The sequence below is a fragment of the Amphiprion ocellaris genome, chromosome 6 (assembly GCF_022539595.1).
Source record: "Amphiprion ocellaris isolate individual 3 ecotype Okinawa chromosome 6, ASM2253959v1, whole genome shotgun sequence".
In the NCBI taxonomy this organism is placed as follows: Eukaryota; Metazoa; Chordata; class Actinopteri; family Pomacentridae; genus Amphiprion; species Amphiprion ocellaris.
In genome coordinates this window covers 25,113,583-25,141,359 of record NC_072771.1, presented here as the reverse complement: position 1 = coordinate 25,141,359, position 27,777 = coordinate 25,113,583, and the positions used below count along the sequence as shown (strand labels likewise).

General features: G+C 42.0%; 1 protein-coding gene across 3 annotated transcripts in view; it reads right to left on the bottom strand.

Moving 5' to 3' along the window:
• emid1 (EMI domain containing 1) overlaps window positions 1-27,777 on the bottom strand; it is a 64,633-nt gene that overhangs the window by 8,897 nt on the left and 27,959 nt on the right. For all 3 annotated transcript variants that reach the window (XM_023281177.3, XM_023281179.3, XM_035953281.2), the window contains exons 4-9: window positions 7,085-7,174; window positions 6,915-6,976; window positions 6,671-6,803; window positions 5,062-5,106; window positions 4,857-4,964; window positions 2,629-2,736 (exon numbers count right to left, since the gene is read on the bottom strand). In XM_023281177.3, the coding sequence (XP_023136945.1) occupies window positions 2,629-2,736; window positions 4,857-4,964; window positions 5,062-5,106; window positions 6,671-6,803; window positions 6,915-6,976; window positions 7,085-7,174 (546 nt within the window). The remainder of the gene's footprint in view (window positions 1-2,628; window positions 2,737-4,856; window positions 4,965-5,061; window positions 5,107-6,670; window positions 6,804-6,914; window positions 6,977-7,084; window positions 7,175-27,777) is intronic.

Here is a 27,777-nt window from a genome sequence, read left to right as displayed (position 1 = left end):
ATGAAACGGATCTGACTGGACAGAAACAACTACATGCATCCACAGAAAAAGGACAAGAGGAAGAGGGTGGTGTATGTGTGAGTGATAGAGGAAGTGTGCGGTCATTGGGTCACTTTAAACTGACAGGAAACACAGATCCAATCATAGCGCTAAACTTTAGGAGATACAAAAATGAGGAGGATGAGGAGGGTTGACAGCCAGAAACATCCTCCAGCTGTCAGATCGTTGCACACCACTAACAGATTGGGACCTGAGGTGACATCCAAACCAGGGCCGCCCTCCCTGTGTCTGACTCCAGACGCTACTTTCATTTCCTGCTCTGAACATACTGGGATCTGTGACTTAACGTGACATGAAAACATGCAGGAACGTTGACAAACACTGTACTTTTGAACAGGCCTCCTCTTTGCTATAATGTTCTTGCTGCTGCTTTAGGAACCCTCTCGTGTTCCGCAGAAGGGAATTCCAACATCCTGATGCAGATGTAAAAGCCAAATAAGACAGTGTTTTCCAAGGGAAGCTCAGCACAGAACCGCCCCCACTGCTCATGTTCCCTACTGTTACTTTGATGTGAAAGAAAACGGCCCACAGTCTCAGAAGTCATCATGCCAACCTCAACGTCCCCGCAGCTTTCTCCACACAGGAACCCGGAGCTTGCAAATCTGTTTGCTGCATACTTTGTTTTACCGCCGAATCTACGTATAAAACCTGCCCAAGAGTTGACCTTGAAAGAGCCGCGGTGGGCTCCCATCTGTGTCTCTCACCCCCCCCACATCTGTCTGAGCGGCCTACATCTGGAAGCTGTTGAGTGACATCAGTGGTGGACAGGTTCTCATCCCAGCAGTCAAGCCTGTCTGTGTCAATCTCACTGTCTCTGCCTCCATTTAACACTCTTTGATTCTGTTCTACTTGGCTGCTCGACAGCAAGGAGCAAGTAGCAGCTACAGGCTTAACGTCATACGGACTGTTTCTTATTCTCTTTGTTTCTTTGTAAAGCTTTTAAAGACATGAACACTAGTTTGAAGTGGAAGTCTGTAAAACCTACGTGACCCTGTCAGAGAACAAAGGCTCTGAATGTATTTGTGTACACGCACAGTCTGATTTTGGGCTCACATTGTCTGGTTTGGCTCGGAAAGACGCCACTTCATGTGGGGAGGAAGTAGTGAAGTGGTTGTCTGACATGGATGTACTCTCCATTTGGGTTTTTGACCTTTGGGAGAGTTCCAGGTCCATAAAAATAAGGTGCGAGAATTCATAAGGAAAACCGTAGCAGACGTCCAATTTTTATAAATCCGCAGAAGAAGGGAAAAAATCACATAAAAATAAAATATGCAGGAAGGAAAGGGGAAGTGAACTGACTTTATAAAGTCTTTTGTTTTACACATGGGAGCTGCATGAAGTCTGAAAAGTTGCCTCAGGTGACATCAGTTGGTTGGGTCTTATGATTATGGGTTTAAAAATGGATCAACGGCACAGATTTCTGACTTCATCTTTTAGCCATCTGTACCCCAAAATCTGCTGACACACACACACACACACACATATATATATATATATATATATATATATATATATATATATATATATATATATATATATAAATTTTAAAAAAAATATTTTTTAATGGCCAAAATGACACCATGTATCAAAGCCAGAAACTGGAACAACCGAAAGAAACGTTGGATTTTCAACTTTGTGACGTCAGTGAATGTATCAGCCGTGATGTGTGGTTCCATTTGAAATAGCAACAAAATATAAGCTTAAAATTGTGATATTTCATCAAAATCATTTTATTCTGCATGTTTGATTTAAAAAGTTGTGAAAAACAAAGCAGTTGCTTGAACCAGATTGTGTAAAAAAAGAAAATTATGCACTCCTCAGCACAACTATGGAGGTATTAGTGACTCAACTCCTGTCAATAATCTCCCACTGAACTGCAGGCTGTGTTTGCAGAGAGCAGATAGGAGACAAGTATGGAAACAAATTAAAAATGTAGTAGCAAAATGATAGAAGCAAAAATAGTAAATAGAACTTTCAATTTTATGCAGTGTTGATAACACCTGTGGGCACTTTCTAGGTGTTTTTGTAAAATAAATAATGAAGGAAATTCAGCTTTTGCTTTGACATATTTCAGGTTCTCTCTCCTTCGAGCCATGGTTGTGCTGTTTCCATTAACGTGCAGGACTTTATATTGCAGTGAAAATGAGCCCACAGTGAGATGGGTAAAAATGTGACAGGATCAACAAACACCCAAAAAGTGTTTGGGGCTCAGAGGGTTAAACAGTCCAGTGAGAGTCCGACAGCGTGAAAGCAAAGCAATGCTAATTTGTCAATGACTCTTTTTAAACACATTTATTGTTATTTATTTTAAATTTTACTGGTGTTTTTGCGTTTTTTATTGGATAGACGGGAAGAGAGACAGGAAATGTGATGAAAGAGAGCAGGGGAATGACATGTAGTAAGGGCCCGGCTCTGCAGTTCTAACGGTGAGTCACTGTGGACGTCCATGTGGTACGTGTCCTAACCACTCAGCTATCAGCTCACCCCGTACAGAGCACTTTTACCCATTTATCGTGGAATTTGTGTCACGCTGACTGTATGAAGTCTGTTAGCTGTCCAGGGTCTTACTGTGATCTGGTTCTGGGATGTGGGCACTGGCTGGCGCTGGAGGCCCCGGTGGGCCAGGCGGGCCCGGTAGACCCCTCTCTCCTGGGAGTCCTGGTGGACCACGGGGGCCTGAGAAGAGGGATGACAGAAAAATCACTGTGGTGACAGACACACTGTACTGTAGAGGTATGTCACAGCAAAATATGATCTTAAAAGTTTCTCCTGGAGAGACACAGCTCACGGCAGACTGATAAATGACTGTGGCTGATGTGATGAAAGGAGGATAAACTCTGACAGAGACCAGAGAGGAAAAAGATTAGATAAAGTGTTGAGTGACACAACATAATAGTGTCTGGCAGGAGCGAGTGCTTTTATATGTCTGTGTGTGTGTGTGCACATGTGGAGTATTTGGACAGAGAAGGAGACCTGTATGAACTGGCTGACTTTGTTTCTCTGTAATTAACAGGAGGAGGCTCTTTAATGGTCCGGTGCTGGGAACTAACTCAGGGACACGGGAAAACTCAAATAAACACCATTAAACTCTGCAAAGTGTTACTGGCACAGGCTCATAGTGAATTAAACGCTCCTTGCATACACACCGCTAGCTTTTCTACATGTGTGTGTGTGTCAGAAACAGCCTGTAGCTGCTCCATATGGGCCGATTAGTGAGAGTGTCCCTCCTCCTCCCCCAGTCATTATTTGGAAGGTGGAAAAAAGCTCCAGCGCAACATCTGACCTCATTGTTTGGATTCTCCCGAGGTAATGCTGCCAGCTGAACGCCACCTCTGGACCTCTGACAGACACAAACTCACCACCTTTCTCTATACGTACTGATGAAACGGATGATGACAGTCCACTAATTATGTCTTTGCAAAGGAAAAGTTTACGCAGCTCCGATTTGATACCTCCGTGGGCCATTTTCTCTTGGTAAACACTGCAGCGTAACCGGGGGTGTTTTGGCTGTTCCATGTGGACTGTAAGCTACAATCTGCAGCGCAGTGGTTCAAATGGCCAGTCTATGTGACATATGAGGGAAAACAGTTTAGGTTTTTCCTGTAGAATAATGGTTCCCTGGAGCAGCTGAGGGGATGCTGTGACAAAATATGACTCAACGTTTGCAATATAGCTTATCAGGACACATCATAACATACATCACTCACTTTTCTCCCATCTTTCCCATAACCCTGGCTCCAAAACCTATTTGTCTACATTTTGCATGACGCTGGACACATTCCAGTCCTGTGTTTATCTTTCACTTTAAATGGAAAAAAAAAGAATCTGCACAATAAGAAAAACACAGCACTGCTTTTGGGTACTTATGAAGTAATGGAGATAGAAAAAACAATAACACCACAGGCATATGGAAATCATAAGGGCCTGGGATTTGTGTATGTATAGCTCATGTTCATTTCAGATTGAAGTCACATGGCGCTTCTCAGAAAGTGGGTTTGTAGTGTAAGTTTCGCTCTAAATCTCATCTTTGCCCAGCAGCAGGCACAGAGCAGGGGTCATGTGTTAGCCTGAGAGGAGAGGCGCTCCCTTCATGATCTGGAGGAGTAACAGCCTGTAGCTGGAGCAGATGTTGTGACACACTTATCCCACCATTTACTTTATTCATCATTCAAGTCACAGCTGCCTGAGGATTTTCCCAACAGGTCATTTATTATTTTGTACATAACCACCGAGCTCTGAACAGCTTCATGATTCAGTGTCTGGTCTGGCTGGTGACCATGAACAAGCAGCACATGTTGGGGAGTCTATATGCAGTCTGCAAACAAATACTTCTGCTGCCCACTAAAACAGCACTTTTAGAAACGTATGATTTTAACGGCCAACCAACAAAATGCCCAAATTCCAGTAAGTTACCAGCAAGCCTCATCGGCCGCTGGAATGCTTCACCATTTACCACCGGAGGGTCTGTGGGCCGACCGAGAGGGTAAAGAGAAAGACAAACACTGTGGAGCAGAACATCACAGGTCAGCCTTTTTGCAGGAGATCTTTTTGATTTCTGCTCTGCTGTCTGCACAAGTCTTTGCTCAACAGTGTGGAATTCAAATGCCCTATTCTATAGACAATATGTTAAGCGGACAAAGAAGTAAACAACTGCTCCAGAATACATACAACTTTACAGCATGCTTATTCACAAACTGTGTCAAAGTCTGCTAAGATAAAGTTCATTTGTTCCTCCTATTTCACAGCTGTCTGCTAACAGTGAGTCAAGCATATTTCCAACTTCGGTCCTCTCTTACCTGCTGGTCCTGTGGATCCTTTCGATCCAGGGCTTCCAGATGGGCCCCTCACCCCAGCCTCCCCCCGGGGCCCACTGGGACCTGGCAGCCCTCGAGAGCCCGGCTTCCCTGGGAGGAAACAGACACGAGTAATCATAGAGCCTTAACTGGTTTACATCTTCACCGGTTTCACATCAACTGAGAGGCAACTATGGTTACAATTTACCATCTCTGCCAGGAAGCCCATCTCTCCCCTTTTCACCTTGGGGGCCTGAAATGAAAACAGAAAGGTGGCTTAATTGAGAGGTTTTGCACCGAGAAAAAAAACTATTCTGAGCTCATGCCACCTGGAGAAGAGGTTGTGTAAAATCCACTGAGGCACAAGGTGCAGTTCTGCCCCAGTAATAGAGCAACAATGAGGGCCAAAGTACTAAATAGTTGTTTTATTTTAGCTTTTATAGGAGCAATTAATTTTGAGCGTGTGAATGGATTTCTGAAACTGTTGTCTGGTTGAAAGATTTCCACCCTAAGCTGCTGTTACTTAGGCTTTGGTTGTAGGTTCCCTGGTAGGACTCTGGCTACAGTGACATTAAGACGTGCTCTCGCAGTTAAAGTGGAACTCCACCAACTGCAGGGAACTGTGTAATGTCTGCTAAATTACCTCATAAGTAGTCACTTGAATCAGAATCGGTTAAGCACTTATTAGACTAAAGCCCCACTAGAGTAGAGAAGCCTCTTGTAGGAAGAGTCTACACTGCAGACCAGAACACACAACAGACTTAACACTATTCTTTGAGTTTTAATATGCAATGGTGCTGGAGAAAAGACAGTCGAGAGAGTAAAATTAAGATTGAATCATGAATATGCTCTGCAAATTTCATAATTATTTGCTCATTTTCTTAGGACATGCTTTAGCTTGGATGCAAAGATGCACTTTGGCCTGAGGGTGGAACTAGAGGAAAGTTCACAGAGTGACCAAAATAGAAAAGGTTTATCCTCTGGGTAGAATGAATGAATCTGAAGTGGAACTGCACAGGTAGACATGAACATTTCAGCCGATGGTGCCACCAAGTAGTAGCATAAAAGTCATTCTGTATATAGTGCACAATGTTTAGCTCTGTATCTACCCTCTGCCGTTTTGGTGTTTAAAGTGTGAACTGTATATACTACATAGCGCCCTTAAAAAATTCATAATGGAACAAAAACAATCCCTCTATCTAGTGTGTTTTATAGATGCAAAAATATCCATGTGTTTGCAGAGAATGAGTGCATTTGGGCGTGATTCTGGACACAGCAGTAAACTGCACAACACTCCTTTTTCACTGGGATTGTGTCATTTTATATAAATGAAAACTTACGCCATCAGACTAATAATTTCAGATCATATAAACACATAAAATTCCTTCACACTGCGGCTCAAATGGGGTGTTTTAATATAACTGATGCACTTTTTCCCCTTCTTCTTCTGACAGTGTAGCAGGGTCAGTAAACTGTGTTTTCAGCTACAGCCAGCGCTGGGCTCGACTCCAGGAAAGGAGAGGACTTCCACACAGCCACAGAGCGCTGAAAGTGAGCAGCACAGACAACTGGGCTCTCGATTTTGTTAAAGGAAATGAGTGTGTGTGTGTGTATGTGTATGTGTGTGTGTGTGTGTGTTAGTGCAGTGAAAGAAATAGGATATGAGCAGAGGTGAGCAGGTAGTGAGCAGAAAAAGCAGCAAGAGGTGATTTCTGACGCGATCATCCAAACACAAAACCCTGAACTCCGCTTAATGGAAACATGTTTTTTTCTTTAAACTTAAAATGTATTTATATATGACAGCGTGATCTACCGACCTGCAGGTCCCTGCTCACCAGGAGCCCCCTGAGCAGGAACGGCCCCCATCAGTAAGGAGGCCTCTGGAACAGTTCCTCCTTTGCTCTGAAGGTGGCGATGTGATGTGGAGGCCGGTGCTGTGAGTACCTGGACCTGGTATAAAAAGACATAAAACAAATGCAGGCAGTTAAACAATATTCTTGTTAATTATAAACCTGCCATATTTATTAGGTTTTTAAATACTGGGACTAAGTGAGTCTTCACCTTTGCCTCTAGTGAGTTCAGCCTGTCACTCAAAGCTGTGATTCGACTGCAGTTGAGACAATCTAAAAAACAAAAAAATGTCTTTCTTTATGTCAGCAATCAGACATTTAAATATGTCACACACCCATTGCGTTGTCTTCTGGAAGTAATGACATGTTAACAATTCTTACTGGAGATGGACTCTCCTGTACGAGCAGGCGGCCGGCGTAGTGTGGATGGTTTCCTCACTGCTTCTTGAGCTACAAGCTGGTTCCCTGCATCTGTAACAGAAAATAAAGCAGGGTAAAAGTCAGTTCTTTGACTTCATGATCTTGAAAATGTAATATTTGCATTGAGAAATTTCTACTTCCTTCCACTTGCATTATGGAGAGAGAATGGTCGGTCACAATTCTAAATTCCCACAAGGATGTATTCAGTTGTTTGATGTTGCAATGCTTCTCTGCTCACAAAGTTGAATGGAAATGGGTTCAAATGTGTTTCGCAATAAACTGAGGATGTTAGAGCTAAAGGATGAATTGACTCAGGAAATTCTCCTTTAAACAAAAACACCAAGGATCATCTGGTTTAAAGAAAAGCAGACAAGAAAAATGCTTGTTGCTCTTTACACTCATTAACAGGCTGACTCATATTGAAGTGACAGAACTGATTGAGTTCTATCAATGTTCACGTTCATCAATCATATTTCCCTGTGAAAGAAACCAGAAATCTCCCCTGTGCTATGTCTGTCCTGCAGGTGAGCTTCTTACTATTATCCAGAGGGAGCAGGAAGAACGTTTCCAGTGTGCAGATACGACAGAATCAGAAATGACCAGCGACAGTTGCAGCTTTTGTCTGTGTTACAGTTCCAAGAAACAAACAATTTGCATGCTACATCTTTGCCAACTTAACTCCAATCCTTTCCTTTTGCCTTGTTTCTTTATGGAGTATAAAATCACAAGGCCGGGGAGAGAGGGCGTGTAAAGACAAACAATAGTTTCCTTGTGCAAAGAGAATGGGCAGTCTCGGCTCGCATTTTGTCTTGCCTTCATTTTATGAAGTGTGGGAGTTTGTGTCCCAGAGTTGTGGATGTTTTGAATGGGCAGACCTTTGTGGAAATGCTAGACTGACTCCATTGTCTGGCCTGGTCTGGCTCTGGTTGGTCCAGGTGCTCCTGACACAAACAAGAGGCTGGGTTCAGCACCTCATTAGCCACCGGGAAGCACGTCTTTCCATTCAGTGGCCAGCGGCCGCAGTCAATGCCAAGTGCTACATTAAAAGAAGCCACGAAATAGCACCTGCAGCGCTGAGCCGAGGCAGGAGAACAGTATTCTTCTGAAACAGCTTCACTTACTGTAACATCGGATGTCATAATCTGTGCCTATCCACTGCAGACCCAGAAAAGGAAAATGGAGAGCTTATTGTCACGAAGAAAAATAAACGTTTTGGAACTTAAGACGCAAATGCATAATGGGTTGAGTGATTACCCAAAGAGAGCAGAGAGAGAGGGCAACGGAGGAAGATGAAAAGTACATAGAACACATGGTTTAGGGTAAACTGAGACCGCTCCAATAATTCCCCCTCCTCAACCTCTGTGCTCATGATTTCACTGTTTTGGGTTCTGGGTATCTCTCAGAGGATTACAAGTGTAGATGGATTTAAACCATGTAAGACCTGAGACTGAAATGTTATGGCAGGAGCTCTAAATTGTAGAAAACTCCTCCACGTTTCAATATAAACTTTGGATGGAGATGAGGGGATCACACACCTGAATCTGCTCTTCAGTCCACATGGGGGACACAGAGAGAGGTGAGGATGTGTGCACACGGACATGCAGACCGTTTCTGAGGAGCTCGGCTCGTGTAGATGGCTGCATTCAATTAGAAAGGGGGGCTCTGGATAGGAAACCTCGCTGCTCCCCTCCCAGCACCTCTTCTCCCTCCAGAGCAAAGAACATTCAAGCGCCAAGATCCCCTCACTCACACTCGAGCTGTTGTTTGAAGCATGAAGCTGGCTTTGGCACAAGAACCATTGCCTCCCACACGCACCTCTTACACACTTTCCTTCTTTCTGTCTCGCAAGAACAAGTTTAAAATCTTTTCTTCTGCATCCCCTGTGACTCTATCACCTGCAGTGAGGTGTGTCCATGCAGACTGGGACGCCTCAAGTGTGATCCGCCGCTCTGTTGGCCAACAATAACATCATCACGGTTAATGAATGCCCCCTGATGGACACGGTTCATTGTATGCGCTCTTTGATCTCAGTAGGCTAATTGCCCCAGTAGGGGGGTCAGAGAAATGTGTGAATGCATTTGACCTTTTTACCCCAATGTTGAGCTGGGCTCTAATCAGTGACTGAGTCAGAGCTCTTCATTAGAGAAATACTCCCATCGAGAGTTCAGCGGGCCAGAGGTTGTGCTGACATCAGCCGCCTCTCGTCTCGCTTTTTGCTCTCACACTCACACACAGTTTAATATTCTGTTTACAAACACTGTCTAGATCATCTTTGCTCCTGCTCATGCAATAATCCCAAAGGAAAAAAGAAAGATAGAAGCAGAGGTCACAGTACGAAGTTTATCTTTCCCTATTTCATAATGAGCCTATATTTAGGCAGATATGAAGGATGACTTCAGGGACTGTTTGTGTTCCAGTGCATGGTGGTAAAGTTATTCTGTAGCAGCAGGAAAAGATGTGAGGGTTCTGATGAGACGCCTCTGAAAAGCAAATTGGATTTTGAGGCTGATTTGATCTAGTTTGAAGTTTATTATGGAGCTCTGAGGCCCTCCAAAAGTCGAAGGGAGACACTACACACACTGAGCGTTTCCAAGCACGTCGGCGGGGTTAAGGTTAGACAGACCAATGAAACTGTTTGCTGAAATCTGGGCAATAGGTCTGCCAAACCACACATGTAGCTGTGTGAGCCTCAGCCTCAGCTTTCTCTGCTGTGTTTTCTCTGGTTTCCGCCACAAGATGCAATAAAGGAACAACGCTGAAAGTGAGTAAACCGTTATTTGCATCTCATGTCCAGTCCAGATCCAGCAGAGACAAACTGCAGTTCACATGTAGAGATGAATGTGCACAGAGCAGTCACGTTTGACTTTGCTGATAGAATACACATTTACTTTTTGCATATTGGATAAAATCTGCAAAATAGTTCAGAAAGTGTGATGCAGACAGGAGGAGAGTTGGTAACAGACTGTTTTCTTATGCCAAGTGTGAACAGAGCCAAAGGGGGAAGCCCTCAATCTGAACTTACTGCTCTCCAGACGATGCAACTTTTTCAGAACTGGATTCCACCAAAAGCATTAACAACCTACTTTTACTGTTGTATCAATATAGTTTCTGCTATGGCAGCTTTATTGCAAAGTTATTATGCTTGGCCTTAAAAAACCCACTTGAAGCTCTGCGGGTATCACCAGAGTTAGAGCCAAACACACTGCGACCAGAACTCCAGCTGCACCGTTCAATCCGATCTAAGGTGTGTGTGCACATGTCGAGTTTTTGTCTGTGTGAGTGGGAAACTGCCCGTGTGACAAACACACACACAGGCTGTATTATTAATGTGCCAAGGTCATTCGTTCAGTGATACTCTCCCTGTGAAAATAAACCCAATGCTAAGAGCCCAGTTAGTCCTGCCAGCCGGAGCCCTTAAACACACAGCTCACACTCTGACGGCCAGATCCTCAAAGCTCATCACCTACTGAGGTTTATTTGTTCTCCGCTTCTGCAGAAAGATTCTGCAGACAGGCAGACAGACTTAACAAGCTTTATGAATGTACAAGCTGAACCTTTGTTGTTCTGTCTGCAGCTGAGGCTGAATGAATATATGAAGACACGCTCGAATAGGCTAGAAAGGCTTGTCGGCACTGTTTACAGAAGCTGCGTTATCTGAAAGTTTGAGGGGAGATACAGTACGTTGTCTGGCAGCGGCTGAGAACGAAAACATCACCACACAAACACACACGCGAACAGCAGCAAGCAGACACAGCAGAGCAGAAGGTCCTGATCCATCTCTGTCTGGTCAATTAGCTGAGCTCAGCGCTGCAGCATCATTAGTGACCAGGTGCTGACAAGCAGCCAGGCGAAGCGTTTGTCTCTGTCTCTGTAGTGGACGGACTGAAAACTACTGCTGCTGCTGCTGCCTTCGCATAAACACACACACAGTCCACATACTGTACTCCTAGAAGGAAGCCAAGCTTAACTAGGCGGCTACTCAGAACATATGTTTGCTGACCGAGCAGTTTCTTTTGTCTATTTATGAATCCAAGAGACAAATTGAGGTTATGTGATCCTGTTGTTGTGCCATTCTGCTCTTATCTCTCTTTTTTCTCCTCCAATAAGAATTTTATTCTCTAAAAAATACTTCTGCACAAGGAAAAATAAATTAACACAACAAATGCATTTGCGTTAAGTTTTCTATTACCTGGCTCTACCATACCTAAATGAATTTAAAGTAGATACTGTCACTGTTCCTCCTTAGTAGTCTGGTGCAGGTGATGCACAATACATCTAACTGGTTCATGCAGGAGCTTTCGTGTATTCAGCTTATTAAGACAACAAATAGGACTTTATTGTGTGAAAATCAGGTCGTTTATTTGCTTCAGTTGCTATGTGGCAGGAACCAGAACCCAAGCAAGAGTCATGCTGTCAGTTCAGCCGTAGAAGAGGTCAACACAAATCATTTTTATTTTTCAACTTTTACCAGCAGTTTTTCCATTGAGTAAAGTGCATTACAGACACAAAACCGATCTTAAAATGAGTCCTCTCCTGCAGGATGGACGCCAACACTCAACCAGATCAAACAGATGAGGCATCAGGCATAATGTGATAGATCCAAACTAGATACAGTTTCTTTGTCTGTGTCTTTATTGAATTCAGTATTTTCCCTTTAGTTACATTCATTTAGTCACGGTGGGCTGCCATAGTATCACAGAAACCACCGTACTTCAACAGGATTCCATTGAGTTTATAGGTTTACAGAATTTAAATCAGGGAAATGACAGCACTGGTATGGGATCAATACTGAGGAATTTTAATGGGTATTGACAGAAATAAGATGAACTGAGCACCCCTCTTTTCTGCATTTCTTTAATAGCTGGCTCAAATCACTTTCAGCTGGTATTAAAGTGGATTAAATCAGACCCACCAGCAGCTTCTACCTCCCAGACAGCCGACAGCTCTCCGTCTGACCAGTGCAAACCTGCATCTGAACTCTGGCGTTTACTGTGCTTTCCCAGGGTCGCAGGTTTCTTTTATTAGGTGATTGGCTTAAAGGGCGGGACACACTTCATCATTTCCATACTTTGGAATTTCCACTCCGCCTGTCCACCTCTGCAGAGCGGAGCAGCCCACACATCGGACAGGTTCTACTGTAATTACAGGTGAGAAGGAAGTACGGCGCTGCAATAACAACTGGTCAGATAATTGATCCCAGAGGAGAAGGTGAGCTTACCGAGGCCGAATCCTCACTTTCACACCGTTTGAGTTGAAAACAAGTGCACTGAGGCAGCCAGTCTACATCTGCTGTTTTTTTTACAAGTCTCGGTGAGGTGTTGCAAAGACCTGCTGCAAATGAAACCACGCTACAGTCTCCAGGACCCTGAGGTGAGAGTGTGCAGGGTCAGAGAGGTTCTCACCTCCAGCACACACATCTCACCTCATCAATCAGCACAGACACTTCAGCCACAGCAGTGTGGGGCAGCAAACAAATACACGAATCCCACCCTCCACAGAGCTGAACCTACTGCAGACAGTCAAAATAACTAATTACATTTAGTTTGCTTACATCACCTAAAGAGATGATGTATGTACTTGTACTGTTTTAAGCAGTTTTTAAACTTGTATGTTTCCTTCCTGTAGGTTTTTACAGACTAAATGTACTTACAAGGAATTCTAACTCCTGATTGAGCATGAATATTATATTATATACTATATGTATCATGCTTTTGCCCTTTACAGTTAGTTTTTTCAGCTTGTTTAAACAGTATCACTTGTTCAAATAAAATCTGAATCAGATTTATTGCCAAGTAGGTTTTCACATGGAACGAGTTTGATGTGGTGTTTTTGTGCAGAACAGAGCGCACTGAGAGCAGAAAACTTTTAAAGAGGAACAAGAACATAGGAAAAGGCAGAGTTTTACAAGACAAATGAGAAGCAAGTGTTACAAGAAAAAGAATAATTCCAAATGTAATAAATCTTAGGTTTTATAAAAGTAATAAAAGGTATTAATAGTGCAGGAATGTGCAACCTAATCGTCTGAGAATGTGCAAGGTTACATAGTTTATGGTGTAAACAGCTTGATATGTATGAAGGACAATGACAACCTTATCTGATATTATTTTATTTGCAAATTCCCCCACTGTGGGACTAATAAAGCCTTATCATATCGCTATTTTATAAAGCTGTGCAATAAAATGTACTGACTTGCTTCTGTCATAAGAGCACACTGTAAAAAATGTTTGCACATTTTACGGCGAAAAATTGTCAAACCATGACGGTAAAAATCTGTAAACTCTAAAACACTTTGATGCAGTTTGATTATGTAGCACTGAATCACTGTAAATAGGTTAATCAGGAGAAAAGTGTGTTTTATAGATCTTTTTTCTCTTGAAAAAATACATTTTGCGACTCCTGCACAGTTTTTATTGGAAAAATGCCGCAATATGTATAGAAATACTGTAAGTTTTGCATTTTATTCTCTAAAAGAATACATTTTTTCCCAGTTAAATGTACATATTGTTATGCTGTTAATGAAAACATGCTGCAATATTTATAACAAGTAACATGGCAATTTCTGCATTTATTAGATGTAAAAAATACAAATTGTTACTGGTCATATTGATGTACTTTTGTTTTAATAACGGACATATGCTTTAATATTCAAGACAGCTTTAACCGCAATTTTTGCTAAAAATCCATATATCTAATGTTAACCCTTTGATGCCTATTGTCACAAATTCGTAACATACTATTCTCATTCAGACTTCAGCCGAGATAGTGTATCCATTCCACCAATGCTGGCTTGTGCATATTCAATACGTACCTTGGAACCTTTTGCAAGCACTGGTTTCTCGTAGGACCGGTCGGAGCGGGACCTAATGATTATATATCTCTTATTATTATTATATATCTGTTCTATGTGTAATAGACAAATTAACTATCTCCACTTATTTTAGCATCAGCTGGAAACCAAAAACACACAAAAGTTGTTTTTTTTTTTTTTTAAATTGAACTGTAGATAAATTCAGACATCAAGGAGTTAAATACACTAACTGTTATGCTGTAATATGTATAACAAGTTACACAAACTTTATTTTAGAAAGTGTTTTTATGTAAATTTTCACATTTTAAAAGGTTAAAACCTCTTCTTTACAGTAAAATATGGAATGAAGCATGTTTTTTAACTAGACAAGCCACTGCTGTATTTTGGGTCACTAGCTGTTAATTGTGTTACTTTTTTGAAGCATGTGTGTGCAGATATTTCTATAATTGTCAGGCATCCTGCACAAACACAGACAAACGCTGCAGAGGCCAGTTGACTGTCACCAGCAGTTTTTCTTCACTAATGCTCTTCAGTTCTACTTTGCTTCTGCCAATTCTCACATCAGTCCTTTCAGCTCTTCCAGCCCATCCAGATGTGCTCACACACACAGCCTCTAATCTTTCACAGGAAGGAGGAGGGTCTCCCGCCTCGCCTCCCACCTCTCTGTCCCACACTGGGCTGCCTTCACCTCACCTTCCCTCTCACTCGCTCACTCCCCCCCTATCTGCCTCACTCTCTCTGTTTTTCCAGCCTGTAGTGATGCTGATGCCAGTGACAGCGTCTGCATCTCGGTCTGGACGCCCCTATTGCCCCCCTCCCCGGCAGGCGGTGGTGTGTAATTACAGACCAATGCCAGGCTCAATGGTCTGACTGCTGACAGAGGGGTTTGTCTGGCCTACAGACATGTGCTCCCATTAGCATTCTGGGAGAGGGGACTGGTCGCACTGGTTCCCGACAGCTGTGAAGTAAAGCTCTCCGCACAGGATGCAGCGTAACCTCCCATCCCTCCCTCTCGTCAGGCTTCTTGCTTATTGTATTTTCCAGAAGGCTTCATCCTGAGGGACCGACAGCTATCTGCCCCACAGAGGCTCAGACCAGACTGTGGAGAATACCTGCGAGGCACTCGTGGATGTTAATTACAGGAAAATTGAGCTTTATTTCACTCACCGCCTTTGCCTCTAATTACTGAGCAGAGCAGACCTGCCTCCGTTGTTTGTTAAGCTCTTGCTTTGGGGAGCAGTTGTGTGGTGTGTTCTGTCCTTTTATCGATAGCAGTCTCAGCACAAGATAATGCCTGAAAGTCCACAAAAGCAGGAGAAGCGGTTTGTGTTCAAAGTCTGAGCCATTTGAGAAAATTTTTAAAAAACTCCAAAATTTAAGTGAATTTAAAAATGAGTAACTGCAACTTTTTGCAGTCTGACTGTTAGAAATAAAAAAACCCATCAGCACATGTCAAAATGGAAACAATTTTCTGTGTGCCATGAAAGCAAACAATGCTGCGGTCTGTGTAAAGTGGCTAAAATTAGTGGTGGGTACATCTGTCAAACTGCAGCGTGCTGATTTCAGATAGTGTGCGGTCGGGACAGGCAGCGCTACAAATCCACCCAGCAGTCTTGAAGCATTTCCTCAACTTGAAAGCAGCAGATGTCTAATAAAAGCATGCGGCAGAGGCTGACAATCCAGCTCACACCCTTCATTTTTATTAAGAGAGACACAATAACACAGAAAACCCAACGAAACCCGGCTCCTCCCTCGTGATCCTGGTTGACCCAAATAAAAGCTGCTTTGTAAACTTTGCCTTGGCGACACTCTCCCTTTCAATGAACCGGCTGGCATCTTATTCAGTGATGCGCAACCTTTCTCCCCCGTCCAGTCTCAGCCTCCGTCTCCTCTGTGGTCACCGGGGAAACGGTGGAAAACAGGCCTGCATAGCTGCAGACCAGGATGAAACCACACACTCTGCTGCTGCTGCTGCTGCTGCTGCTTTAGTGTGGCGGGGAGGGGACCGTCTTGTCTGTGACCTCTCCACATAAAACACTGCTGTCACACAGCAGTAATTAAACTCCTCTAAGCCGACACGCTGCCACAAGAGGCCAACAAACAATAGCTCTAAAAACACCCAAGACCAGGATTAGACCTCCCCACACATGACATATTAACTTAAAGTTATTGCTGCTGACTACACAGCTTTAAATATCATGAATGCTGCACTAAGCTGGAGAACAGTTTGCACTTTATAACCTTCTGTGACTGAAACAGACAAATGCCATCAATGTGCTTTAAAGGATAACTCGACTGTATGAAAATTTGGATCTTATTTTGTAGGTTTCTCTACAATGACGTCCAGCGGTAACATGAGCAGTCTGACTAAAAGGGTGTCGACAGGTTAACAGGCCAACACTTGTGTGCACGCAGACTGAACTAATTCAGTTGGAGGTGAATACAGTTGAACTAAGCCAGCCTGTAAAGTTGGTTGATGTTTACAAAGGAGAGTCTGGGAAAAACAATTGTACCACTCCCTTTTGCGTGCTTTTGTGTCTTTTCTTTTCTTCTTTTTTTCTGGCAATGCGGCTGCGTCCTGACATCTCAGCTGCTAAAGGGATAGTTTGCTTCCTTTGAGGTGGGGTTATGTGAGGTCTATAGCCAGTCCAGTAAACACAGTAGATAGTAGTTGGAGTTTGAGGCAGTCAGGGGAACCAGCACAGAGGATAAGCAAAAAAAACTCTTGTGGACAGGGTGCAGGGACATGTTTTCAGGCTAGTAAATAATCTGTATCATTTATAAGTGTACACTAGATATTTACATGGTGGTTGTGCCTCAACAGCTAATCGATCTCTGGCCCCTCCACACACGGAAGCTCCACTGGGCAAGACATCGAAATCCAAGTTGCCCCAGATGACAGAGAAGCACCCTGTATTAGCATGTGAATGTGGAACACATTGCAAAAGAATCTGAAGAACCAAGCTAAGGTCAAAAGGTGCCATATAAATACAGATAATTTAGATATATTTAGTTATTATTTACCACTTCACCTTGTCATCAGACTGCAATATCGTATTTGGTTTGAACCCTTTATATTGCATTACTTAAACATTTTAGTTACAGTCGACTTCTGTGCTTTCTTAGCAGGAGCTGGATGGATGGTTGTTCGGTGGAGATGCAAACAGGAGGATCATTATTCAAGCTAAGCAGGGAACGGCTATAGATGGGTCAGCAGCAAAATAGATTTTAGCCACATAAGGCCCAGCTGATAGAAATCATTATAAGCTTTAAGTGTATGCTGGATTTTGAATATTTTCACCATTTTACCTTGCTGTCAGACAACCCAGACCTGAAGGAGTTATATCACTTTTCAAAGCCACCAGACTCCATTGACAGAAACAGAAGTATTACCTCACAGATTGTGAGCAATTCTGTGAGGTAATGTTGCCTTGATCAATTACTGTAGTTTGTGTCGTTGTGTGAATTTTACATTTTAATGGGTCAGTTCAGATCCAAACTAACATGTTAAAACACCAAAGTCACGCAATAACAAACCAGAAACTCCTCTGCTCTGTAAAGATAAAATTACTGTTTTTGTCAATGAAGTCTGGGGATAAAAAAAAGACTGTCTGACAAGTTAAAGTGGTGAAAATATTCAGAAAACAAACTGATATTGATATCTATTAGTTGGGCCTCAGATGGCTGTAATATGTTTGTTGTTGACCGTCCACAGCTGTTCACTTCTCTTACATGCTGGTCCTTATGTTGGCTTCTCCAAATTGCTCCACTAAACCCATCATTCATCCAGCTCCTGTTAAGACAGGAAACAAGTCGACATAACTAAAATATTTAGGTACTGCAGCATTACAGGGATTAGTTAGTATAATATATTTGCTGAATATCAAAGTGCAATCCCTGACTTATTACTGAAAAAGTCACTAACTGGCTGCATCAGTGTCCAGCACTGAATAGGACCCAAATAGGAATAAAATGGGATATGAGATGTTACACAAAGAAACTTGTAGAGGATCACAAAGATCCAAACAATAGGCTGCAAAGACTAAACAGAACAAAGCTGTTGAATTGACCAACTGCAGTGGAGAAGTGGAGTTTACACACTGCTGCTCTCTGCAAAAACATGCTGCTGAATTTCTGGCCAGCAGACCCTTTACTCTGACCCCGTTTATTACCATACAGAAGTTGACATGCGCTCCAGCTCTCTGCCCACAGCTGCAGCCAAGCAAAGCGCAGGCCAATCCACAAAGCTTCAGCCAAACATCCTGCCCCATGTCTTCTGCTGTACACACTCAGTGTCGGGTGAGTAAATGCTTTGCCCTCAGTGTTTGAACGACACGTCAAGTCCGGCCCGCAGTTTATTTGTCCAAGGTTGGTCAGAACGCTCACTTATTACGGCTCAGAGACCTGTTGCTGCACCAGCCAAGTGTAATATCCCTCCTGTGGTATGATTTCTGTGTGAGTACACACGAGAGCAAGACTTGTTGAGAAAAAGGTTTCAGTAACCTATATTTTTCCTTAACCACCCGCGTAAACAATAAAAACAATTGAGTCCCCTCTGACGACCGCGCAGCAGGATCCATGACAACCAAATACAAATGTTCGAGCTGAGCACAATGACTGTGTGATAGCGACTGCACTCGTCCGTCCAGAGCCAAGACACAACTGCCAGACTGTAGGCCTTCCAACTCCCTCTAGGACGATATTGTGCTTCAATAGCAAACCATAAACCTGCCTCACTATGCGGGGCTATAAATGAACTGAGAGCAGCAGACATGTGTGGTCAGAAATGGGCCAAAACTTTCTTCACTATTGTTTCAATTTTCCTCATGATTCAGCTTCTTTCAGAGAGCATTGTCAACTTCCTCCACCATAACAAATCATTTGATTTGTCGGTTTCCTTCGGGACCTCTCATATAACACCCTAATCTCCATTTTGCCTTCATAAGCCTGGATCGTATTACCGTAGAAGTATTTGACCCAGCTCAGAGGTTCGTCAGGGTGAAAAATGTTAGATGTAACATACTGAAATAGCTAAAAACCACCGTTTCACCACTTACTTTAAATGGCGCAGAGGCAGAGGAATCTATGAGAACATCTTCTCATCATCTTCTCATCGTAAATATGCTTGACTGCCGATATAAACCATCTGTAGAAACATAAACTGTTGTGTAAAAACTCCTCAGAGTGTTGCAGTTTCAGGAAGAACTCCTTTAGTGTTATTTTTAACGGAAGAAATTCTGTGAAATAATGGCTTATGATGGGATTTTTAAATGATTTCAGAAACTGAATTAAGTGTCTGCCATTAATGCTATCGCTAACTACTACTACTGCTGCATTTTAAAGGAGAACTGTGGTGTTTGTGATCACAGGTTATGCTATAGAGCAACTTTTTTTGTTTGCATTTCATTTATACACACAAAGATGCTCATATAGGAGTATATGGGTCATTTTCTCCCTACACCACATGGAAGTAAACATTAAAATCTCTGAAAAAAGGCACGTTACAGAGGAAAATCCTCAAGGATAGATGGAGTGGGTTTGGTTTAGAACATAAATTAAACAAAGTGGGTGCTGCCATAAACATTTGAATGATTATTATGTCTCAGCATTGCTTTACCCGGCCTTCAAATGTGGCAAACAGCCACAAAGACCTTTGCTTTAAGGTTTTCTTTAACATATAAGGTTCTTGCAGAGTATCACTACACGATCTCTGTAATCGGTCTGCACTTTGCTTATTCAGAACCATGAAAGGTTCTCCAACAGCAGATACAGTTATGCATGAGCAGACAGAAGACATAGAAGTGTGGCTGATAAAAGCAGAGCCAGGTGTGTTGTCTGTTGCAAAATCTCATGAAGGAGTTTAGTCAGATCAGCTCATCTTCAGTGGTTCATTTAATGTAAATGAGTTTCGATAGATTCCATTTAATTGAACTTGAATATAAAATGATTATTTCAACACCACTTTAGAAATTAGAATCACATGTTTTTGAATGAACAGCTGAGAGTTCACTCAACTCATTAAATTAAGTTTATAAGGAAAAAAAGGCTGCTTATAAGTAGATTTAGCAGGATGCATTGTTAGACAGTGAAAACTCCAGACAGACTCTTGTTGTTTGAGAAAAAAGAAGCGGTGGAAACTTGCAATATGTCCTAAAAACATGTTAAGCTATCATTGTTTCTTTTCATAAATAAATAATCCTAACCATGACAAACGCTAGCAGTGAACTTAGTCCTTACACTTGCAGACTTGTAATTCATCCCACTTTAACCAGAAACAGCTCCACATATTGTCTTTGTATTGACTTAAAAATGGCTTCAAAAGCCAAAAAGTTTGTGTCTACTTGACTTGTTGATTCAACTTAATATCTTAAGCTTATTGAACTTATTTTCTCAGGTTCAATTAAATTAACTCAGCTACTTTTACACTTTCACAAATTATACGATGACTTTGAGCTAACTGCAGCTATCCCATGTTTTTCAAGGCAGCAGGGGACCTTCACTTTCTAAGCTGAAAGAACTTAAAATGATTTACAGTGTGTGGACCTGGCTGAGTCACATACAGTCTACTGCTGCACACAGACCTGAGTCAACAGCAGGGTCTCAGTCTCAAAGCCCCTGATTTAGATTGGCTCATATTGTCTCCTCAAATGAAAACTCCCCTTAGTGAAGAATGACAGTAAAATCTCAGAAAACCACAGCATGGACACATGGGCGTGGGTTTTGTTTGAACATTGGGAGGGACACGTTAAACGCTGGGTCAGGCAAATTTTGAGCATTAAACACCTAATTTCCTGCTTTCTGGTGAACCTTTATGTACCTTTTCTGCATCAGTTTATGGTGAACGATGGGAATGTCTTTATTTATATGGAAAGAAAAGAGAATTCAGGCACCAGGTGATAAGACTTTAAGGGATTCTGTATTATCTTCAAATATTAAACTCCTGTAGATCATCATTTCTCTTATTTTTCTACTGTCAATACACACAAAGATATGATTCATTTCTGTCCTCTTTAGTGTCTTTTGTTTTGTAATGTAACCTCATTAAATGTGCATGTGGCACTTTTTTATGTCAATGATAAATTATGATTAATTCAAAATTTAAATATTAAGGGTCTACTAGGGATACTCCCAGGTAAGAAAGAGGAAAAACACATAAACTAAACTGACATCAGATGCACATCCTCTCCATTAAATCATATGAAATCTACCTACTGATGCTCTGCTCCATACAGTCACATGTGTATAGGCTCTTAGTGCAGGCAGAGTGCCAGGATCAACATCATCACTCCACACTCCTGTTCAGCAAAAGATTGATGAGTCTGCTGCCTCACTGTCTTCACCATCGACTTAATGCCAAATCTGAGCATTACTCTTTACATCACTGTTCACTTCTGTGCATCTGTGCACCTGTTAAAACACACACAGACCGACTGCAAGACTGCAGCAATACTTTGAATAACACAGTCATCCACCTGATGCCGCCGCATCCCGCCTCTCAGTGTGCTGACAAACAGGGCACTCTGTATTTCTCAAAGACACATATCATCCTGCTGCAGCAGAAAATTAAACTATAATGAAAGAAAGCAGGATCGAGATTTTAGCTTTTAGCTTTCTCCTGCGGAGCATCAAAAAAAAAAAAAAAAAATCTGTTCAGAGAAGTGGTGGTGTGATCAAACCAGATGGTTGATCTGCTGCTGTTGATTTCTGGATTATAGATGTTTATAAAACTGTCTCAGAGTCCAAAAATGACAAATGAAAAGACATTTATTTAATCACTGCAGAAATGGAGATCAGCTTCAAACACAACTCAAGCATGGCTAAATTTCTGTCATGTCATTGTTAGAGTCATAGTTGGCTGATAAAGTATGCATTTATATTTACAGCCTTTCTGTGACTTCATGTCATGATGGGGTGAGCGTATTTTTTTTTTTTACTTTTCAGCCTTGGCACAGACAATTTGGCCTCATTGGAGCTCTTGCTGCTTTGAAACCTCAGACAGGCCCAAAGAATCAAAGAGCTTATTATAGTGACAAATGCTGCTAATGAGCGTTCAACCTAATCTGACTTGACTTTCTAGCAATGTCAGCAAAGTCTGATTGAGGTTGAGATTATTTTATCCAAGCCTCTTTCTGCATGCGTGCGTCCAGAATTTGCGTACATGCACATATGCACGCACACAGGACAAACCCGCACGTATACAGTAGATACACTCCTGCAGAGTGAGTGGAGTAAATGACTGTGTGAAACTGAGCTGCTCTCGGTCTAATCCCTGGGTGAATGGTGAGCTGTGTGCCAGGCATTCCTCTGTGTCTTTCTAAGGCTTTCTGGGGATTAGACCCCACTTACTTCCAGGGGCCGCAGGGTGGGATCAAAGCTGATTGAGCCTTTTGGGTTCGGGGTGATAGCTGTGGAGCAGCGAGCCTGTACTCAGGTAGATTTGCGGCGAGGCATCGGGGAACACGACACCCCGGCCGAGATGCGAGACAGCGACACAGGTCGGACACACCTGGTGGGGGTCAAACCTGCGTTAAGCAAGCACCACGCTAACCGGCGCTACGCTGATGGATGGCTGGCCTGCAGGAGGTAAGACTTTAACGCCAGCAATAATGCAGGTATGTCGCGCCTCGGCTCAGAGAGGTTACACAAACACTATCACAAATGAGAGATTTTAATCACGGCCCCCCCCCCAATCGTTCCTACAGTTTGCACAGCATAAGGAGCCTTTTGTGAGGAAGACATAAATGAAACATGTATGTGACAGACTGTTCCGCAATCTGGACCTGATTCTCCTGACTGCTTGCATAGCACTGAAGGCTTCACACCGACTAAACTTACATGCAGCAAAACAGAAGAGAGACAAAACACACATGATGGGCTGATCTGCAGTGACCTCAGAACACCTCCAAAGATCTACACAGCGCCTGACCTTTACCCTGGCAGAAAATACCGCAGATTTCCTTTAATCCATTAAAGACAAAACAGAGGAAGTGGAGGATGTCCTTATTGTGGCAGCACAATGTGTTGAACATTTGAATTGATCAAAATAGCCCAGAGCAAGACAAATACACAGAGATGGTAAAGAGCTCTGAGCTCTGGTCTTCTGTCAGAGATACAACAGCAGGAATTAAAAGGGCTAACACGGCGAGACGCTCCAGGCACACTGACAATAAACAGAACATATCCTCAAATATACTGAACCGTCAGTGGGAAATCAGTGCGTCATGTGCAGTATTCAGAAACACACACTGCGTGCAAGGATGAGACTAATTACTGCATGTAGGAATTTCAAAAACTAATCATGAATAGCCAAAGCTATCTGCAGCATCTCCATCCTGATGACAAACACTTACGTACGACATGTTTCAGACACTCCCTCGGAAATAAACAAAATGACCTTCAGAGGATTTCAGCGCCCTGCAGATAAGCATAATCATAACAGGCATGGTCTGCCCTGATTGTGTGTGCACGCTACTTAAGCTGCAGCGAGTTTGATGTTGTAATCCTGCTCTTTGTTCTATCAGCGCAGATGGAGGATAATGGAGGCCTTTTGTGCACCTCATGTAGTCCCTGCACAGGTGTCTTTTTGAATCTGCATGTTCTATCTCTGCTCTGTCTGAAGTGAGACCAGGCCCCACAGCTGAGTACCAAAATCTAGTGACGACACCTCAGGCCTGGGCAGCGTTACTCCTGCATGCGGTTCTGTCTAATGTCTGCTTCCTCTGACAGCTGGAATTAAAAGGGGCCCTTATGCACACAGGGGCTATGGTTTGTTTGTGTTTTGCACCATTGGTGATAAGTATGCATGCTCTGTGTGCTCTACAAAGGGATGATAAGCTAAAGAGGGTCGTCCAGAACTGAACAGCACAGAGGACAGAAATCCAGTCAGAGGAGATAGCTGGTGTTTTTCTACAACAAAGTCTCCAGAGGGGTCCTGAAAACACTGATCCGGAGAAAGGAAAAAAGAAATGAAAAGAAAAGTTGAGCAATTTCCAGTAGAATGTCTTGTGTTTCCGAGTTGCATGAAGGAAAATAGCGTAATGTGGTTTCAACTCCAGCAGCACTTACAGTTTATTGAGCAACTTTTCTTTTGCACATTACAGCTTGTAGCCTTCAATATAAATTATGAAGAGTGTTAAAATCAGATAATTCTGAAAAAAATTTAAAACATGAAATAAATGTACAAATATACTGTATGTGTACATACACTAACCAGCCACCTGCCTCACACTGCAAAGCTTGTGACCCATAGAGGCAAGGACTCCATGAGACCTCCGAAGGTGTCGTGGAGTGTTGTCACACACCAAGACGTTAGCAGCGTTGAAGTTAGTTCTGATGCTTGCATGTGGATTGTATTCACCTTCAGTGGTGGACAGGCTTCAGTATGGGAACCATGCAGCCCCAGAAATGCAGCAAACTGTAATGCACTGTGTGTGTTTGGACACCTTTCTGTCATTACCAGCATTCAGGTTTTCAGAGATTTGTCCTTCAGTAGTTCTTCTGTGGGATCAGACCACACAGGCCCAGCATCAGCGAGACTTGGGCTCCTAAGATCTTGTTGCTGCTTCAGGAACAACTTTTGATCCTTGGACAGCTTTTGGCCACGACACAACCTGAATACCTGTCGTTTTGGAGGTGCTCTGACCCAGTCATCAAACCATCATAATTTGGCTCTTGTCAGAGTTGCTCAGATCCTTTAGCAGTGCATTTTTCCTGCCTACAACATAACTTCAAAAACTTCCTTTTCACTTGCGAGCTAACATATCCCACCTCTTTACAGATGCCAATCTAATGAGATAATCAGTACATTTCATTTACTTGTCAGTGGTTTCGATGTTGTGATCAATGTATATTTTTGGCAATGAAGCATTCCCATGTGGATGTTTAAGTACATGTACATTCAGTAGGAAGTATCCAAACTGTTGTAGGGGAGGTATTTTCCTTAAAAGTCCATCTTAAGTATGTAATATTATGAAAATATGAAACTAATTGAAAGTTAAAATTTTAAATAACGAGTTGCTGTAGTTTTGTGTGCATGAATTTTTTCATCTCACAATCTGAAATGCAAAAAATATAAATAGCAATTTTAACAATATCTTTTAAATACAATTAATGCTGCTATTTCATTGGTTTAAAACTTTAGTATGAACAAAACAGTTTGAATAGTCATGCACTATCCATAAACAATCAGTACGCAGTCTGTTTCTACTGATTAGTTTTTTCAATCCAACATCAACATGCTTTCATGCCATTCATATTTAAAAGAATAGTATTTGAAATTCTACCATGAAGTAAGTACAGCAGTAATCTTTAACGTAAAAATTAGGTTTTGAGGGAAAACAAATGAAGCCAAACACTAAATTAACAGTTTTACAATAAGTTATTTTATGTTTCAAAGACAGATTTATTAACTGCAGAATGAGCTATGTTCCGAATTGGAGAGCAGATGGAGGGTTTTGAGTTTTGTGTGCGCTGTATGATTCAGTCCAGAAAAACTCCCAGTAATACAGTAGTGTTATTTTACGTCCAACTCTTTCTCTGTGCCTCGCTGTGCCAAAGCAGAGATGCTGCTAGGTGATGGAGTGCCTCGAAGTTAACGTGCCAATCCATTCGGTGTCGCTCTCAGGATAAAAACAGTGGTGGCGACACAGAAACTCTCCCACAGTTTGCAAGCACAATGCAGTTAAGCGCCTCTGCTGCAAATCACTGAGACAGAGAAATGAGAAAACTGCAGGGAAAAAAAAAAAAAAAAAAGGAGTGAAGATAAGATGAACAAAGGAAATGAGGGGAGGAAGATGAGATGCTTCTATTCACAGTGCTTTCACTCCCTTCATCCTCTGCTCTTCTGCCATCACATCAGAATGAGGGTCTTATCTCTGAACAGCACTTCAACACAACATGCCCACAGACAGAGCTGACTGTGTGAGGACATGCAAGGATGAAAGCACATTCAGAGGAGAGGCTCCCATGCAGAGGAGTTGAGGCTGATTACAGGATCAGAGGAGATCAAAATGCAGTAGAACCACCACTGAATTTACAGCCGCGTAAGAAACAACAGGCCAAACGAGAGGCGAACAATGCCGAGCCATCAGTCACGTCGCTCCTGCCAGCTCATAAAACAGAACGAGCGATCAGAGTTTCAGGTCAACAGGGGTCGGCCGACCTACGGGGCTCCAGCGGGGACTGACCTGGTGGTTGTGGCTCTTATCTCAGTGCCGCATTACAAAGGAACACAAGCTCCCCCTCATACTCCTCCCTGCTGGCATTCACTAAGTTTTTCATCAACAGCCTTCCTGCACTCCCTCACAGTCACCCTGAGAGAAAGTGCTGATCGAAGAAAAGGAAAAACTTCAGCACAAACTGCTCAGTAGCTTAAAAGTAACATCAATGAATAAAGTACTAGGGCCTTGAAAAAAAAAAACGAGCGCTGCCAAAAACCAGGATTTTTCATTACTGATTAACTCTCTGAACCCCAAACAGTCTCTGGGTGCTTTCTGCTCCTGTCACATTTTTAATTACTGGCCTCATTTTTCACTGCAGTATAAAGTCCTGCATCTCTATGGAAAAAGCATAACGAAGGCTGAGTAGAAGCAACTCAATAATGCTGCTTGTGTAGTATGACACAGTTGTAATGCAATAAACCATGAAAAAGGAAGAAATTAAAGTTGAATTTCTTTGATTACTTATTATATGTAAACTGACAAAACCTGGAATCAACTTTTACAACATTTTTCTAAGTGTCCACACGTGTTACCAACTAGACAAAATGTGACTACATACTACAGGTGTTAAGCTACTTATATTTTCAGTTTGTTTCCACACTTGTCTCCCAACTGTTCTGTGCAAACACAGCCTGCAGTTCATCCCAGTTCACCTGAAAAGTCTGTGAATTTTGTCACGTGACTGTCGGTTGCAGTTGAATCACTCATGGTACGCCAGTTGAGACGTCAAACACAGATGCTAATTTATTTTTTTGAGAAACCGGTTTGTCCAAACTGTTTATTTTGGAAAATAAAGTGATTTTGAGGAAATATCACAATTTCAAGCTTAGAATTGATGACATTTTAAAAATCTGATAATCTGATGAGTCAGATTCTCTCTGTCTTTAGAGTTTCTGCTTCTGGTAATTAGTTTTTAAAGACAACATGATTTTCCAACCTGCTGGTGGGTTTTGGGGTTCAGAGAATTAACTGAGTGTTTGTTTTATAAAATAAATAGAATAAAGAATATCCAGAGTCATTTTTACATTACTTTTTTTGTCAAATCAACAGTCCAGAACTTAAATTGGCTGATTGAAATTATGAATAAATCCATAATCAGAATGGTTGACTTGGATTTCTCAGCTAATCATTTAAAGGTTTGAGCGCTGTATTAAACTAATAAGCACCACCTAATAAATTAGACTTACTGGTTATTTGACCAGTTTTATTCAAAATGTAAAACTATGGCTGCAGCTGATGATAGTTAACTTGTCTTTTCTAACTAAAGGTAAATAACGTGATTCTAATCTAATATACTTTTCATCCAATACAGCAAATATCTTTTCAAGGTCCACTAGATGTCCATTATATACACTACTGTTCAAAAGTTTGGGGTCACTTAGAAATGTCCTTATTTTTGAAAGAAAAGCATTTTTTTTCAATGAAGATAACATTAAATGAATCAGAAATACAGTCTAGAGACATTGTTAATGTGGTAAATGACTATTCAGGCTGGAAACGGCAGATTTTTAATGGAATATCTATGTAGGGGTACAAAGGTCCCCACAAACTCACACAAAAAACAACCTTAATCTGACACACACTAACAATCTAAATATGCTAAATATTAACAATCTTTCTGTAGAGTC